General features: G+C 43.4%; 1 protein-coding gene across 5 annotated transcripts in view; it reads right to left on the bottom strand.

The window, feature by feature from the left end:
* Positions 1-211: 211 nt before the first annotated feature.
* The window catches only part of LOC132378320 (A disintegrin and metalloproteinase with thrombospondin motifs 16), a 227,629-nt gene continuing 208,478 nt past the window's right edge, over positions 212-19,362 (bottom strand). For all 5 annotated transcript variants that reach the window (XM_059945139.1, XM_059945138.1, XM_059945137.1 and 2 more), the window contains 5 exons: positions 11,515-11,719; positions 10,813-11,007; positions 8,416-8,640; positions 4,833-4,980; positions 212-1,516 (listed from right to left, as the gene is read on the bottom strand). In XM_059945139.1, coding sequence (XP_059801122.1) covers positions 1,401-1,516; positions 4,833-4,980; positions 8,416-8,640; positions 10,813-11,007; positions 11,515-11,719 — 889 coding nt within the window. In that variant the 3' untranslated portion in view covers positions 212-1,400. The remainder of the gene's footprint in view (positions 1,517-4,832; positions 4,981-8,415; positions 8,641-10,812; positions 11,008-11,514; positions 11,720-19,362) is intronic.

Consider the following 19,362-nt stretch of genomic DNA (forward strand, 5'->3'; position numbering starts at 1 on the left):
ATTACACTTTGTCATAAAATAATCTTTACATCTCAAAATATTCCATGACCTGAATTAATGGCCCTTGAGAATAATCTTTCTTAAGTAAAAATCACAAGTTTAAGAAATTCTCAAATATTCAGACACACAGCAAAGAAAGAAATGATCACATTTTTAGTGAAATTTTATTACAAAACTCCATAAAAACATAAATATTTTTCTCACAGCTGAGTGAAAAACTTTTACAGTATTTTTGCACAGAATTGCATAAAGTTCAAAGTAACCATGGTACTTCAACAATTCTGATTATTTAAACTGTGCATTGCTTTTTTTTTGCAAAAAGGCAAAAATATCAACAAATTTGCAAGATAATTGTAAATAAATTAGAACTTTTGCTTTAAAAAAATTCTACTAAGGTTGCAATTGAAAGCACCATTGTTAATTTAGTGGTACCAGGAAGCCCAACAATAATATTGTGAAAGTACTATACTGAGTGATACTCTAAAAAGAATGACACAGATTAAGGTCAGTCTCTGGCTCTGTCTCAATTATGGCACACAGGCTGTAAGTGCACAAAGTGGAACTTCATTTTCAATAATAATGACCACCAGTTCTAAAAAGACCTATCAGTTTGATAAATAAATAAAATACCTTCAATTCCTGCCATGCATTGATGTAATTATTATCCCTTCTCTCAAAATAGTCCAATTGTATCTGTCTCTACAGATTTAAATATATATTTTGAGAGTATGATTTAATAATTAACAGCAACACGCTTTCACCGTACTTTAAAAAGAACAGCACCAATGAATTACTTAAAGGCCAACACTTCTTGAAACCAACGGGTATAGGGCTCACTACAATGGCATCTTAGCTGCAGTAGTTTTAGTTCAGCATAGTGTGTTTTCATTAATGGCCATCCATTGATCTAAATGAGGTAAAATAAATAAGCTGGGAAAATTCACTTCACCTATCTTTCCAACCCACTGCACCCTTGCAAACCCGTTATGCTCTCTGCCCTCATTTACACAATGTGTTAAATACCTCCTGGTGTTCAAACTTTGCACAGTTCATCATACATGGCCACATTTTACAGGGCAATTAAAAGGCTCACATTGAATAAGTTTTAGACGGTAATTTCTTCCATTCTCACATTGACCTCCTTGATATTCTTCAGTTAGTTAAAGTTCACTGCCGCCAGGGAATCTGAGAATCCAACATGGACACAGTGGCAAAGGTTACTCTGGTCTGCTGGTGGTAAAGTAAAACAAAACTGTCCTTTACCACATTTGCTGAGTAGAATGATGCCATGCCTCGGATGTAAGTTAACAGTCTTCATTGCCTTCTCCAGTCATCAGATGCAACACAAATTAAAATCTGCAGCTTGTTCATATGAAAATTTCACTCTTTCATAGGCTCTTTTATATATTTGACTTGGAGCATGACTTGCAACATTGCTGGCCGTAGAACTTGTGACTGCAAACGCCATGCTGGGGCACCAGATAGCACCAGTTGAAATAATCCTTGCAAAAAATACCTTTTGTGGCGTCAACATGGGAAAGAGAGAAAGAGAAAGAAAATACAATAATTACCCACCCATTTTTGTAAATTTCATGCCATTCACAGATACTTGGCTGAATTTGCCTCTCCTGAAATGCATCACAGGTGACTTTCACTGAACAGTACAGCACAGAATGGGCCTTTGGCCTACGTTGCCAGGCCAACAGTAAGAGAACAGAACGCACTACCAGGATGACGACAGAGGTGAATTTTTAGGGAGATTTTGGGGTCTTAAATAGGGACACGGATGAAAAGTGAATAGAGGGCTACGTGGGAGGGAAGCATGAGCTTGATCTTAGAGTAGGTTTAAGGAGAACAGGAGGGGAAACTTCTTCACTCAGAGGGTCATGAGACTGTGGAATAAGCTGCCTGCACAAGTGGCGCATGCAAGCTCAATTTCAACATTTAAGAGAAGTTTGGATAGGTACATGGATGTTAGATATATGGTTCTGGTGCAGGTCGATGGGAGTAGTCAGTTTAAGTGGTTTTGGCATGGTTTAGATGGGCTGAAGGGCCTGTTTCGGTGCTGTTTCTCCATGATTCTAGGTTAAATGGTTGGCACAACATCATGGGCCAAAGGGCCCGTATTGTGTTGTACTAATCTACGTTCAACATAATCTAATCTATGATCAATTTAAACCCTTTCCCACCCAGCCCAGAATCTTCCATTTTCCTTTCATCCATGTGCCAATCTAAGAGTCTTGAAAATGTCCCTTTACCACCACCCCCAGCCATGCATTTCTGGCACTTGCCACTCTTTGTGTAAACAAAACATCTCCCCTAAAGCGTGCATTACTATACCACACTTATTCTTTCCAAACATATATTCATGTAATTTTCTCACTTCTAGATCTTTCTAACACTGGCATTCCCAACCTGGCGTCCGTAGACCCCTTGCTTCATGCCATTGGTCCATGGCATAAAAACGGTTGGGGACCCCTGCTCTGACAATTTACCATCCTGCTGTAGAAGAGGGGGGGGGGGTACAGTTGTAGGCGCCATGCAGCAGTTGGTGGGAGAAAGGGTTAAGCAGGGGTGAACTGTGCCTAGTTGGTTGCCCTGGTTGGAATGTGGAACCATGGGAAGTGTTCCTGCACATTTAGAAGCACCAAAGGATTATTGCGTTAGGGGGCATTTGGCAGGCCAGCAAACTCCCCAATTCTGTAATATTTTATTGCGTACACAACTGGTTAAGTTTAAAAATAATTTTGCCAGTTGTTCTATCATAACGCTGGGTTGTTTTGGAGAGAGGGCCTGTTGAGATGCTGAGGTGCTGGGACGAGCAGTCGTCTTTGACTATAGATCCTGGTCTTTGGGGGCTTGCTATTGCTTTTCATGGTGGGTGGTGGTGGGGGGGGGGGTATGATACTTTCTACTGGACAAGTGGGGGTGGTCGATGCTTTGATGCTGCTTGTGCATGGGGGGGAAGGGGGCTTTGGGGTTCTAAAGTTTTTCTGTCATTTATTCTTCGGGTTTTTTTTTCCTTTCGCGTGGATGTCTGTGAAGAGCAAGGATGTCAGGTTGTACACTGTACACATTCTCTGACATTAAATTCAGCCGTTGCCTTGTGGGCTGCTGTGGAAGCTGGGTCACCAGCATAAGAAGTGAGACGTGTACAGGGGCTGTGGGGTTCTTGTCTAAGTGTCAGTTGAATGTGGAAAGGGTTAGCACTGAGGCTTTGATCAAGAGTTGCATAGTGGGCCAAGAGGAGGGTATTGGGACTGTCATACTCTTATCTGTAGGGGACGGAGGATGTGATTACCTCTCCTGGGCCCAACATATTGATGCAATTACAAAGAAGACATTAGGAGTACGGGGTGGTTTTGTATGTCACCAAAAACTCCAGCAATTTTCTTTTTGCTCTCTTTTTTCACTAATTATTTATTATTTTAATGTTTCTCATGGTAACTTATAGCAATATATTTAAGTATTGCACCGTCATAGTCATAACAACAGAAGTCTGGAATTTGAAAAACCAGAGCAAGTAATTCTACCTTCGGGTCCACCCCCAGCACCACAGCTGATCAGAATCTGAATCAGGTCTGCGGCAGCCACAAAACAACAGCTTTCATGACGTCAGTGCTAATAAATCTGATCCTAATCAGCTGTGGTGCTGGGGGTGGACCCGAAGGTTGAATTACTTTTACTTGATCTGGTTTTGCAAATTCCAGACCTCTGTTGTTATTACTAACCCATCCTCAAGCTCTGTGAAGGCTTGATTCTGCATGAGTGGTCCGTCAAGGGGTCATACCACGAAAGGCACCTTAACATTGATTGGTATAACAGCAATGCAAGTCTTCATCACCGGGGAAACCAATATGGCAAATGTGTACTTTTCTTCAGCAGGGAAGAAGCACAAGACTATCTTTCTAGTAGTACTTTCTAGTAGTAACCAACCCATGAACTATAAATACATTCATTTAAAGAGTAATCTAAACATCTTGTATCCATAAACAAATGAGTTCCTATCAGAAATAAATAACTAACAGAGTTATGGCAAAACCCATGGCACGTCCACACGGTCATGTAACTTCACTTAACCCACCATTATGGTCTCTCTACTTTGAGAACAAACATGAAGTATAGTGTGTTTCTATAATAAGGTGTTTTACATCATAATTTTTAAAAAGTGCAAACAAATCTTGCGGTTTTATTTTCAAAAAGAACACAAAAACACAGACCAATACAGCACAGTACAGGCCCTTTGGTCCATGATGCATGCTGACCCTCTTACCTTAGAAAGGGTGCACTGACACTGGAGAGGGTTCAAAGGAGGTTCGTGTCATATGAAGATTGTATGATGGCTCTGGGGCTGTATTCACTGGGATTCAGAAGAATGAGGGGTGACCTAATTGAAACCTACTGAACGGTGAAAGGCCTTGATAGAGTGGATGTGGAGAGGATGTTTCCAGAGGTGGAGAGTGTAGGACCAGAGGACACAGCAACGGAATAGCTGAGTCCTTTCAGAGCGGAGGTGAGGATGTGTTTCTTTAGCCAGTGAGTGGTGAATCTCTGGAATTCCTTGCCACAGGTGGCCGTGAAGTCCATATTTTTATGTATATTCGAGACAGAGGTTGATAGATTCTAGATCGGATATGGGAGAAGGCAGGAGATTGAGGCTGAGAGGAAAATGTATCAGCCATGATGAATGGTGGAATTGACTTGATGGGCCAAATGGCCTAATTCTGCTCCTATATCTTATGGTCTTTAACCTACACTAAGATCAATCTACCCCTTCCCTCCTACACCTTCAAAGGTTTATCTGTTAAAAAAGACGTTCTTTGAGTTCTCACCTTTCTTTTCAGGTACCGGGCAGAAATGTGTGTTGCAGGCTTCTGTTGAGGCTGGCTTTTGGTGTAGAAGGCAACCTGAGGTTGGCCGGCCATACGCAAGGCAGTGCACTGCGCGGGCTCGAACCCCTCCGCCACAGCTAACCGAGCACTGGGAAACAAAAATCAGTCTGTTACTAGGTTTTGGTAGCTAAAAATAAAACACTTTAAAGGTATCATGTCATGAAAATCAAAAGACCAGAGATGCTGTAAAAGAAAACAGAAAATGAACTGATTTCAGCATTTTTTACGTATTATTATAACTTCTGTTTTTAGACATGGGTAGGAGGTACAAACCCCATTTCCAGAAAAGTTGGGATATTTCCCAAAATGCAATGAAAACAAAAATCACGTGTTAATTCACGTGAACCTTTATTTAACTGACAAAAGTACAAAGAAAAGATTTTCAATAGTTTTACTGACCAACTTAATTGTATTTTGTAAATATACACAAATTTAGAATTTGATGGCTCACGTAATCATCCACCACCTACTCTCATGGCTTCGAGTGACCCCGATCAGGGGAGCTAAGCAGGTGTTACACTTTGCCGAAGGGTGACATGCAGGCTAGTGGAGGGAAGGAGTGCCTTATACCTCTTTTGGTAGGGATGTATCTCCACTTCGCCAACTGCAGGAGGCAAACTATCCACTGATATTTACTATAAACCCACTGATTCCCACATTCCAAACACGTAAGTTTAGGATCAGTAAATTGTGGGCAGGCTACATTGGCGCTGGAAGCATGTTGATACTTGCAGGCTGTGCTGATGGGATTTGATGCAAACACCACATTCCACTTTATGTCTTGATGTATGTGTGAAAAATAAAGCTGATCTTTAATCTTTCAATCTAACCCGCACACCTTTGGAAGATGGGAGGAAATCAGCACACTTGGGGGGAAGCCACATGGTCACGGGGAGAACATACAAACTCCTTACAGGCAGCAGCAGCAGCAGAAATGGAGCCCCAAATCTTACAGCTGGCACTGTAAAGTGCTATGCTAGCACGCTGGCCCTATGTTGGCAAGACCAAGCGTGGAGTGTGCCACCGCTTTGCAGGGTGGCTACTCTCTGTCTGCAATGGCTGTCCCGTGCTCCCAGCGGCAGGCCAGCTCAATTCCCCTTCCCATTCCAACACCCTTCTGGCCATCCTTGGCTGTCTTCACTGCCAGGCTGAGGCCCGACTCAGGCTAGAGAAGCCTGCAACCTGGGGCATGAACATTGAGTTCAAAATATTAGTTCCTGTGGTGCGAATACTAAATGGTTATGACAAGTGGACATTTAGTTAACAGTCAATTAATCTTAGCTGGTGTAAATCTATCTAATCTCAGCTGAGTGAAGGCACAGCAATAAAGGCCTGACGGAAATAAATAGGTGATTCATCACTACGACTAATTCTGGAACTGGCTAACTAGATAACTCAGGAAAACACAGACGATGATCTGCAGATGCTGGAAATCCAAAGCAACACACACAATTCTGACGAAGGGACTCGGCCCCAAGCATTGACTGTTCACTCTCTTCCATGGATGCTGCCTGGCCTGCTGAGTTCCTCCAGCATTTTGTGTGTGAAGTCAGTAGAACAATTCCGTTTTAGTTTAAATTACTTCAGAGCCCTCAGTATTCGGTAGACAATGTTGCATCTCTGTAAAGCCCCGGTGGAATACTGGGTTCGGTTCTGGTCACCTCATTAGAGGAAGACTGTGGAAGTTTTAGGGAGGGCGCAGAGGAGATTTCCCACAATACCCCTGGACAAGAAGGCATTTCTCATGAGGTTCTGTTGGGAGAACAGGAAGGGCTTTTCTTTTTGGAGCAAAGGATGAGAGGTGACTTGGTAGAGGTGTACAAGACATTAAGAGTGGATAACCAGAGACATTTTTCCAGGGCAGAAATGGTTAATATGAGGCAGACACAATTATAAGGTGATTGGAGGAAAGTATAGAGAAGATGTCAGAGGGAATTTCTTTACACAGAGAGAAATGGGTGCATGGAACACACTGCCAGGGATGGTGGGAAGGACAGATACACTGGAAACAGTTAGGAAACTCTAAAATAGGAACATGGATGATAGAAAAATGAAGGACTATGTAGGGGGGAAGGTCAGATTGATCTTACAGTAGGTAAAAGGGCAGCACAATATTGTGGGCTGAAGGGTCTGTACTGTGCTGTAATGTTCCACATTCGATACTGATGGCAGCAAGGGATAGCAGCAGATGGTCTTTCACTGGCAGCAGCTAATAGAGGCACTTGCTGATCCTGCTATAGGACCTGATGGTGGAGTAACCCAGCTTGTCCTTGCCAGTGGGTTTAACTCACCCGTTACATGACTGCCCCTCATGACATGCTTGACTCACTGATCCCTGCGCTCCCCCCTACTGCTGAGAGTCACTCCCTCATTGCATCACTGATCCTTGCCGGCAAATCCCTGACCCTTCATTGCGACTTCCTGATACTTCCAAAGTTGAACGTGTCCAATTCGGAGGCTTTCGGTACCCTGTAGTTCAGAAACCTATTCACAGCCGAGACAGTTATCTTTGGAGAAAGCAGTACAGTATGGTAGCCTTAAATCTCATCTATAGTGGCTAGCGCAACACTACTTTAGCGTCAGCGACCCAGGTTCAACGATGCTGCTCTCTGTAAGCCTGCTTCTCCCATGTTTGGGTGGGTTTCCTCTGGTGCCCTCCCACTTCCCACGTTTGCTTCGTAAGTGTGGGCATTTGCAGGCTGCCCCCAGCACAGCCTCAGACAGTGTTGCTCATTGATGGAAAGAACACATTTCACTGTCTGTTTTGATGTGCGTGTGATAAATGAAGCTCATTTTTAATTGCCTGAATATTTAAAAGTACTATCTCTGGAAGAGTTCTTCCCCTTAAATTCGTGTTTTAGTTCCATGTAAGATGATGAAACTAAAGCTGTCATCCTTCCATTTGATTCCTAAGACATGGTAGCACAGTGGTTAGTACAAAGCTTTACAGCGCAGATGGCCTGGGTTCAATTCCCGCCATTGCCCTATAAGAAGTGTACACATTCTTCCCATGACTGAGAGGCTTTGCTCTGGTTTCCTCTCACAGTCCAAAGACCTAACAGTTGGCAGGTTAACTGGTCATTGTAAATTACCTTGTGATTAGGCTGGGGTTAAATCGGGGGATTGCAGGGTGGCCTGTTCCGTGCCATATCTCAATAGAAACAACAAGACGGAACAACTGTCCGAACAAATTCCTGAGACTAAGTCTGAACGAACGAACAGGGAGCTGAGTGCAACACTTCACAGATTAGGGTTCAATTCCCACTGTAAGGAATTTGTGGACCTTTGGGTTTCCTCTGGGGCTCTGGTTTCCTTCTACATGCCAAAGAAGTATGGTCAGCGTAGAGAGTTGTGGGCATGCTATGTTGGTGCTGGAAGCATGGCGATACTTGTAGACTGACCAGTACAGTCCTTGCTGATTTAATACAAATGATGCATTTCACTGTATATTTCACTGTCCACATGACAAATGAATTAAATATTATATATGATATTATTACAATGTTATTGGACATGTCCCTACCTGAGACCAGGGTGAGGCATACCAACTTGTCAGTGCGTTGCTGTAAACAGCCTCGTTTGATGGCTTGGGACACGTTCGGAGAACACAGGCTCTCTCCAGCTCCAGGTTAGGTTTCGGCAAGTGGTTACACCTTTTGTATGCAAACTCTTTGTACTTTCCAGAATTATCCTTGTCCGCACACTTTAAGTGTCTCTTCTGAATCCCTTTACCACAAGATACAGAACACTGGAAAATAAAAGGGTAGGAAAAAATTAAGCTTCTGGATGATAAGACCATAAGGCAGACAAGCAGTATTAGGCCATTTGGTCTATCAACTCTACTTCACCATTCCATCATGGCTGAGTTACTGTATTATTCCAATGGGGTTGATCATTCTCCTGTCCTCTTCCCATAACCTTTGACATCCTGACCAATCAAGGACCTATCAACCTCCACTTTAAATATTCCTGATGACTTGGCCTCCACAGCCGTCTGTGGCAATGAATTCTACAGAATCACCATCCTCTTGGTACATTTATGATCTTCTGATTAAAACATGCCAAGGAGGCAACTGCAGCAAGACTGGACATAAAGAGCAGCTGCCACATGGGGAAGTTAAAGCAGGAGATGTCAGCTATTCAGACAACCTATATGGAAGGGAACAAACTACTGATGTTTTGGGCCAAGGCCCTTCATCAGGACTGGAAGAACAGAAGCCAGAATAAGGTGGTCAGCGAAGGGAAGAAGTACAAGCTGGCAGGTGATAGGTGAACCAGGTGAGGGGGAGGGTGGGGAGCTGGGAGGGGACGTGGAAGAGGTGAAGGGCTGAAGGAAAAGGAATCTAAATTACACCTGTTCCAAACTATCAGGAGCTTCTGGATGCAGATAGATAAACAGCCAATATTATTGCATGAACATTGATTTCTCTAAGTTCTGTTAAAGTCACTCCTCCCCTTCTTACCCCATCCCTAATTTTTAATTTTTTTTCCTCTCTGTCCCTCTCACAATATCTCCTTGCCTGTTCTCCATCTTCCTCTGGTGCTCCCCTCCCCCTTTCTTTCTTCCAAGGTCTTCCGTCCTATGATACTCCCCCTTCTCCAGCACTTGTATCCCTTTTGCCAATCAACCTCCCAGCTCTTAGCTTCATCTCTCCCCCTCCTGTCTTCTCCCATCATTTCAGGACTCCCCTCCCCCTTCCACTTCCAAATCTCTTACTACTTCTTCTTTCAGTTAGCCCTGACGAAGGGTCTCGGCCCAAAACGTCGACTGTACTTCTTCCTGTAGATGCTGCCCGGCCTGCTGTGTTCTACCAGCATTTTGTGTGTGTTGATCAAAAATGGCAGGTTAGTTTCAGTATACTGGTAGGTGGCTGCACAGGGTTATAGATTCAGCCAACTTCATCAAAGGCACAAACTTCCCCACAATTGAGGGCATCTTCAAGGGGTAGTGACTCAAGAAGGAGGCATCTATCGTTAGGAACATTCGCCATTTGGGCCATACCCTCTTCAAAGAAGCTGGGAGGGGATAGGTGGAAGAGGTAAAGGACTGAAGATTATGTCTAAAGGAAGAGGACAGTTGAGCATGGAAGAAAGGGAATGAAGCGGGGAACCAGAGGGAGGTGGTGGGTAGTTGAGGGGAAGAGAAGGGGTAAAAGGATAACCAGGATGGGGAATCTGAAAAGGAGGAGGAAGGAGGGTGCAGGAAGTTACTAAAAAATGGAAAAATTGATGTTCATGCTGTCAGGTTGGAGGCTACCCAGTTGGAAAATAAGGTGGTGTTCCTCTTGCCTGAGTTTGGTCTCAACATGGCAGTGATATGATGCCGGTCAGATTTTGAGACTGGGGATCAGGGAAGGGCAAACAATCTGTCACCAGCAGAGATTTGGCTGGTGGGCGTACGGGGAGAGTGAAATGGAACATTGGGAACATTGGGACCCTGATGTAGTGGAGCGACAGGCTGATCTTGGCAGCAGTGAGGAGGGAGAAGGTCACTGCAGCATGGCTGGGGCAGGTGACGGATGGAGATAACTTGCTAACTCACTTGACCAGTGCCCTAGCTCAGTGCCGGACTAGAGTGGCCAAGTTGTTCCAGGAATGCCTTCTTGATAGGTCTTCGTAAGGAAACATAGTCCATGTTTTTTCTGAAGGGAACACTGCACAGAAAATAATCTCTTGCCATGAACCCCTGACGAAGAAATTTTAACAGGTTTTAAGGCTCATGTTCCCAAGTCTCAGGTGAAGTCATCAAGTGGGCACAAAATAGACACTGGCATAATAAATTTGTTAAAAATGATTTAACTGCATAATGCTGAAAACAAAAGACACTTCACTCTTTATACTGAATTATTGATTGGTTATCCATTATTTTCTATTATGGTTTTATCTATGCATAAATTTGCAATCTTTTCTAGGTGGATACCTCGGTCCATGTAGATATAAACCACTGCATTTTGCGATGTTTATGACAACGTTTCAACAGGCACGTTTCCTGGGTCTTGGGCTTTGGTTGGGCTTTGCAAGCACTGCCGTGTAGAATCTGTGTGCCCGGAGTAGGGTGTGTGCTCTTACAGACAACACTCCTCTTTCTCCATCCTTTTCCGCACGTTCGCGAACACTGGAGAGAAAGCAAGATGAGATACAAGTGGCCGCGCCAGCCCAGAAATCATTACCTCAGATTTCTCATGCCCACAGTGAGGAACAAAGTCTGAGGACATGCCCCTTCTCGCACCCTGCACACATAACCATAACCACAGAACAGACTCCAAGTCTGTCTGGTTGCAAAACTACCGGCTCAATGCACAGGATTGGGAGAAACTCCAGAGGGCTGGAGACTAATCCACTTACAGGTTTAGTATATAAAACCCCGGATTCAGTTCGTTCAATTCCCTGTATCTCATAGATAGCCACACTTATCCCTTAGATTATTATCGCATATTTCAGTCCAGGTCTGAATATACAATTCAATATTAAAATCCTCTAATTCTGATTGTAATCTGCTACTGCTTATGTTCTGCATCTGTACTGGGTCTATTAAGATCTTTAGTGTCGGTAAAGCTATTCAAAGTTTCTTCATAAAACCTGTCACAACGGTTCAGATCTTGCTCGGAGCTTTGAAGAGTACCTCAGACCAGGCTCCTACGCTCCACGCGGGTGGACAGTTACGAGTATTGCACGCTTGCTTCCGAGTTGGCGCTGGAAACGGGCAGAGCATTTGGTGCACATCTTCCAGCTTGTTGTAGGCGACTCTTCGAGCGCAGCGGACCTGCCTCTGCTGTTCACCTCTTCCACACGTTCGACTGCACTCTCCCCAGTCACCAACAGTCCAGCTGTGAAAAGATCCAAGCATAAATTGGACTGGAAGATTGAAACTGACGGTTGTCAGAAACCTGGAATGTTATGTAATGTCTGTCTTTATGTCATGAAATCTTGTTTTTGAAAAGAACAAAGCACATTAGGCAGAACAAACTAAATTACTTTAACTTGCATGACTCTCGTTCTTCAAAGTCACCCACTCAGTCTGAGGTATATCAGAGAAACTGAGGTATTCTGCTCCTGTGAAAGTCCATTCAAATGCAACACCTTTTGTTCCTATGCCTTATGGTCTTATGGTACACTGAAGTTTTAAGTTTAAATTCTATCCTCCTGATTATAAAGTAATGAAACATCAAAGTTGATTTAAGTCCATAAGACATAGGAGCAGAATTAGGCCATTCAGCCCATTGAGTCTGTTTCCTCGTGGTTGATCTATTATCCCTTTCATTCTTAATTCTCTGGCCTTTCTCCTGCAACCATTGATGCTCAATACCAACCAAGAAACTATCAAACTCTGTTTTAAATGGACCCAGAGACTTGGCCTCCACAGTCACCTATGGCAAGAATTCCATAGATCCGGCATGCTCCGGCTGAAGAAATTCCTCCTCATCCCTGTCGTAAAGGGACATCTCCATATTCTGAGCGTGCGCCCTCTGGTCCTAGACTCCCCCACTGGAGGACATATCCTTTCCATGTCCATTCTATCTAGGGCTTTCAAAGTTCGACAGGTTCCAATGACATTCCCCCCTCATTATTTTAAATCTGTTGCTCAAATACAACAAGTGGATTTTTAAAGTTTTAAAGTACATTTATTATCAAAGAATGTATAAATTATATAACCTTGCGATTCGTTTGCTTACAGGCAGCCACAAAGCCACCAGGAAAAGATGGAAAGAAAAAAAAAAAATAATCTTACTTCATAGTCACTTGAAATGTGTTGGAAATAAAATATATCTGACACCGTAACATTTTTGTGTGAACATTGGTTTAAATGACACACACAAAACGCTGGAGGAACTCAGCAAGTCACCATGCATGGTATAGTATTTAGCAGTAATTAGTTAATAATTTATATAAAACCAGTCTCAGTGAATTGAGATTTACAAGCAATATCATATTTACAAAACTAATCAATTGGAGAAAATGGCTTTTAACCCTGTACACTGGATGGACACCAAGTCACGGTATGGTGAAAACCTCTCAACTCTCTACGGCCCTGCAAGGTTTCATAGCCCAGACTGTTGAATTTATTCAAATGCTGGCTGTGTAATTCTGGTTCAGAAAGACTCTGCCTTTCAATTGGGATCTAAAAAGAAACCAAATTTGATCTGCAGACATAAAATGACTGAAGCAGCAGGTGGAACACACCCATCTGTGGAGCTGTCAACCAGCTCACCAAGCTTCGCAAGTCCAGATCTCCTCAGCACCAAGAGAACTTCTCAAACCCTCTTGCATGATCATATGGACTCCTGACCTCAGAATCTATCTTATGGTCCTATGGTGTTGTACTTTATTGTTTAACTGCACTGCACTCTCTCTGTAGCTTTTACACTGCTTTCTGTTATTGTTCTACCTCAAGGCATTGAACGATGATTTCAACTGTACGAAAAGTATGTTAAAGAAGCTTATCAACATTAACAGAAAATCTGCAGATGCTGGAAATCCAAGCAACACACAAAAATTCTGGAGGAACTCAGCAGGCCAGGCAGCATCTATGGAAATAAGTACAGTCGACGTTTCAGGCCGAGACCCTTACCACTGTATCTTGGTATAATCATTTTATAACAAATAATACTAATTTATTCTTAAAGTATTGTCTTCTGAAAGTAAGCTTTTGTCATAATAATGCAGTAAGGTGAACAGTGCCTTTCATTTGCACGTTGAGAGTGTGCTCGGAGAGAGGGTTGTTATACAGATCACTGGACTTGTTTCGGCGAGGAGTTGCAACCGTCATTCTGTGCCCAGCTACCCACCTTGTGTGGGTGCAGCAGGTCACTTCCCGACAGCCGGCTTGCGCACAGCTCAGGAGAGAACGGGAGCAAAGAGCTCAGACTGTAACTCAAACCATCACCGAGACAACCAGAAAAATGTCTGTCAGCACTTGTGCAGGTTACCCCCGCAGTTACTTGGTGGACCTATTCTCTCAAAATATAAACACAGCTTATTAACTCGACAGCATGTGTCACAACCTGTGCACAAACTCTTTCAGTAATTCCCCCTCAGCCATGGTCAATAGTAAATATTGCCTTTAATCCTGAATTAAATTCAGGAATCATATCTTGGGGAAACAAGTGTTCCTTTCTGCTGCCTTAAGAGAGAGGACTTGGCTGAAAGCCAAAGATCACAGACTGCATATGAGAATGGTCAAAGATATCAGTTACAGAAAATGGTACTTACTGGATGGCTGAAGAAATGTTTAAGTGCCAGTGTGCATCACTAATAAGGCAAACCATGGGAATGATGTCACCTCCTATAAAGAAGTTCTCTGCGTGACTAAATCATTTTTTTTGTAGCTACAGGTTTTGCAGACACTGCAGTTTCACTGGCTGCTATCTGCTCTGTCCTCATGTGAGAATGCAACTTACAAAAATACAACTATTGTTGCACGTACCACAGAAATATCCACGATAATAAACAAGGACATTGTATCAAACATTACCAACGCTGATTAATATTCTTATGGTTGATCCTATCAACCACGTCAGTACAAAAAGTGCAGGTCATTCCTCTCCTTTAGTAATCTGATATTTAAGTCATCGAAAATAATCCCCCCCACCCACAAAAATTAAATTAAAGGCATAACTTTTTCATTAGCTTTGAATATATCACATTGTGAATGCTTGAACTTTGTTTTCTTTTTCCTTTAGATTATCAACATTTGTTTCTGAATAGACACAGGGAAAAAAGGTTATATATGGGTTGGAGTATTCCTGTCCGCTTTAAACAGAGCACCTCAGTGACGGCCTGTCACAACAAAGTACATGAAGCTTTGGCTTCCCACAATACATGGCTCCAATGCTGATTAAGCATGCAGTATGGATAATGGTCTTGATTTGTGCATGATGACAAAAGTGAGTTTCAACTGCCCCATACCACACCAACAGCACAGGCATTGAATCCAAGTCTTCAGGGAGGACTCTAGGACTCTCCATACTGTAATATATACACACACACACACACACACACACACACACATATATATATATATATATATATAGGCTCCAGGCATGGGGAAAGCATTCTCAGAAACCTTAGACAGTACTGCAGCTGGCTGACTAGAGCAAAGGCTGCAAAGCAACAGCTCTCCTGAGGCAGCAGGTTCACAAGTAATCCCATGTCTTTATGTGCTAGGTTCCAATGTTTATCGGAAATCTTCATCTGAGTACGAGTGGTTCACTGCTGCATGATTAACATGGGAACTAAATGCACAAACAAAACATCATCGGGCATTTTAGTTTTCTTCAGGTGGTGTGCAGCAGATTTTTTGATATTGTTTACAAAGTCCACCGGTCAACAGACGGCGTGGGCCATTTATACGAAAAACATGACTTAATGTGGTGGGTGCTTGCCCGGGGAGGCGGTCGAGGCAGGGACATTTAAGAAACTCTTAGATAGGCACAGGGCTGATAGAAAAATGGAGGGCCACATAGGAGTGATGGGTGAGATCAAGGGTTCCTAATCTGGGGTCCATGGACCCTTTGGTTAATGGCATAAAGAGGGTTGGGAACCCCTGGGTTAGATTGATCTTGGAGTAGGTTAAAAGATCAGCACATGACTATGGGCTGAAGTGACTGTAATGTGTTGTAGTGCTCTAGTGTAATCTATGAGCATTGGTTTGGTGTTCACCATGAATGGCCTGATCTTATCCAATCCGCTTCTACTTGGTCCAGATCATTCATGTATTATCCTGCAGATAGGTCAACCAAAATGCACCTTCCCTGGTGTTTACTCCCACAATGAGGCACTGTTAATGTTCTTAAAGGGCCCGTCATGAGTCAGTTTGATTATCCTCCCACACGTTCCAGTTACTTTTCGACAACTGCACTGCTCTTGATGATGCCCCCTCTGCTGCCTATTTTCCCTCCCTATCAGTGTTCCCCTCCATTAATGATGCCTACCCATCATTCTCCTGATCCTGCACAAGACACACTGAAGATGCGAACGCTGACATACAAATCACCCATCATCAGGGTTCTTGCCCAACTCCTAACCTCCCCTTCCTCTTCCAGTCCTGAAGAAGGGCCTCAACCTGAACCATCGACTGTTTAGATGCTACCCAACCTTGGCATTTTGTGTGTGCTGATCCTACAGTCTTCCTCACCCTCCCCACCATCCCCCCCACCCCACCACATGCTGCTGATCGGCTACCTGACATCCTCCACCAGGTTGACAACGATGGGTCTAGCAAAAGAAAGGACTTGCTGTGCCCAAAGCATGCAAAGCCTCCTGTTGTGCACAAATCCAAGGGGTATGTGTAAGTTGAACTGTGAATGATAGGAAACCTGGATCCCTACATTATTGATTTTTATAATATAAATTTCCCAATAGATCTCTAAATATCACCTGACACCAGTTGTTTGCAATGACGTCAAATGTTCCAAGGTCCATTCTTTAACTTTGGTGGTCTCTAAAAAGTGGAATTAGTGGCTACTGCTAGACAGAGGAGTTCTGGGATGGTTTTCCAACCAGGACATGCCCTCTTCTCATTGCTACCATCTGGGAGGAGGCACAGGAACCTGAAGACACACACTCAATGTTTTATGAACAGCTTTTTCCCTTCCACCATCAGATTTGTAAATGGTCCATGAACCCATAAAAACTATCGACCTCAATATCTTTGATCTTTTTTTTGCACTGTTGTGTGGACTGTAATACTTTCCTTGTGCAGTTTAACCAGCTACACTGTTCTGAATTGCTGCTTTCACAAACGATGAACTAACCAAGTGACCTCCCACTCTCCTGGATCCACTAATCTGTTTTGGTCTTGACTTACCAGCATCATTCCCATCCCGTCCCACTAATTGCACTCACAACTTGATTCACTGAACGACTTTGCTGCGCACTCACCAGGGGACAACAAAAACTAATTGAGAAAATAGCTGGGATTCCCTTTGTTTATTCGGGGCACTATGTCGCATAATTGGTACAGAAGACTGTTGCTGAACAGTTTCCAACTGCCGTCAACTGCATGCACTTGTGTGGTGTTTACCCTGCCTAGGGACAGTCTTTAAATAGAATCAGAATCAGAATCTGGTTTATTATCACCGCCATGTGATGAGAAATTTGTTAACTTAGCAGCAGCAGTTCAATGTGATACATCATCTCGAAGAGAAGAAAAGCAGTGATTTGTTTTGCTCGCTACAGTGTCAAACATTCAGGCTTAGAGATGCCAGAAACAGCTGGGAGTGAAAATGAAACAATTTCACTACTTCAACAAGTTAGGAATTACGAAGAATCTGGAGACATCAACAATCATCTTGAATGTTACAATGAAAATGAAGATTTTGAGGATGTAATCATCAACAGCATTGTTTGTAGGCAGTCCATTATCTGCTCTAGGCACCTGTGCTGAACTGATACACAGTTAGATACTACTGCAGTAGTATTGGTAGTGTTCTAATTCATTCTGTATTTCATTTAAATACATAATTTGTTACTCAGTTAAATGGTAGTTTGAATTTTTATACCTTTTAAACGACTTCCATGAAACTTTGGGTAATTGGGCCAGCAGCTTAATCGGGTTAAAATGTGCCGATCCTGATGTGTCCCAGTTCACCGGAGTCCACTGTGTATGTACTTCCTATTCTAATATGTTTTGCCCTGTATTGCAGCCACAAAACAAGTTTCATGACAGATGCCCATGATAATAAACCTGATTCAAGCATGATTGTAGGCAAGATAAATTGATGGAGTGGATGGGGGAATCTATGAGCAGATTGAAAGGTCTTGAAAGATTCAAGGTGGTGAGAGTGCAGCAAGGTGGTCAGTTAAGTTGTGAGTGAGCTTAGTGCGATGGGGTGGGCTGGGAATGATATTGGTGAGTCAGGAACATGAACGGAGGGTCCAGGAGAGTGAGTGGGTGCTTGGTTGGTTCATCATGGAGGCAGCAATTCAGAGGAGTCAAGCTGGTTAAACTGTACAAGGAAGGTGAGTATGGGTCTTAATACAGAGAGTGAGTCTATCGCCATGTCGAGAATGCCAATGGCTTTGGAGCCAAGGACAACCTGGGGCTCTACACAGCATGGAAATCATAGCAAGTGCACATGTGAATCTTGAAGAGAAGTACCAGGTCAAATTTGTGATTAGCACAGCTCCATCCATAAGTGGTCAAAGCTACAGTCTAATACTAGGCAACAGAATTCGCAGCCCACCAGTTCTAACAATGGTTTCTGTTCATTTTAACTTGTGCAATCTTGCTCAGTTTTCACTGTTAATTTAAACTATTGTCTCAGATTTATATTTTCAGCACCATTTATTTTAAGGTCATCTCTTCTCCCCTTCTATCAAATTCCTTCTTCTTCACCCTTTACCTCTTCCACCTATCATCTCCCAGCTTCTGAGTTCACCAGCCCCTCCCCATCCACCCCCTTTCCCCTTCATCGGGCTTCACCTATCATCTGCTAGCTTGCAAGCTTTCCCCTCCCCCCACCTTTTTATTCAGGTTTCTTCCCCCTTCCTCGGCTCAAAGTGTCAATTGCTTATTCCCCTCCAGAGATGCTCCCCACCCTGCTGAGTTCCTCCAGCATTTTGTGTGTGTTGCCCAGCAGCGTAGTGGTTAGCACAACGCTTCACAGTAGCAGTGACCTGGGTTCAATTCCCGCTGCTGTCTGTAAGCAGTTTGTACATCCTCCCTGTGATTGTATGGGCTTCCTCACACAGTCCAAAGACCTACAGGTCGATAGGTTAGTTGGTCATCGATTAGGCTAGGGTTAAATTAGTGGGTTGTTGGGTGCTGTGGGTCGAAGGTCTGCTCCGTGTTGTATCTCAATAAATAAATAAGCACAATTATGAAATAAACACAATTCAGTATCTGAATCACGGATTCTGGCCAAGAAAAACCTCCAAGCAATAAGCTCCCGGCTGCTGAATGTGCTAATTCAAGCACAGTGCAAAGTATGTGCACTGGATATTCAGCTACACATAGCTGGGGCGATGAGGCAGCAACAGCCAGACTGAAAGTCTCCAAGCAATAACATTACAGGAAAGAGCAAACAAGAGTATAAAAAGAGCAGGGCCCATAGAACCCAAGGAAAGGTTGCTCAAAACAGAAAGGCTGGACAGGGATAGTAGTCAGATTTGGGGCAGCACAGTAGAGTGGTGGTTAGCACAATACTTTACAGTACAGCCGACCAGGGTTCAATTCCTGCCGCTGCCTGTAAGGAGTTTGCATGTTCTCCCTGTGACCGCTTGGGTTTCCTTCAGGTCCTCTGGTCTCCACCCACAGTCCAAAGACCCACCAGACGTTAGGTCAGTTGGTCATTGTAACTTGACCTGTGATTAGGCTGGGATTAAATCGGGGGTCGCTAGGTGGCATGACTCGAAGGGTCTGTTCCACGCAGTATCTCAATAAAATAAATAAAATTTAATAACATTTTGGAACTCAGTGCTGTGATAGGAATTAGTCATTAATGGGACAGACAGTAACATTAGGCGCTTG

Source organism: Hypanus sabinus, chromosome 20 (genome assembly GCF_030144855.1).
Source record: "Hypanus sabinus isolate sHypSab1 chromosome 20, sHypSab1.hap1, whole genome shotgun sequence".
Taxonomy (NCBI): domain Eukaryota; kingdom Metazoa; phylum Chordata; class Chondrichthyes; order Myliobatiformes; family Dasyatidae; genus Hypanus; species Hypanus sabinus.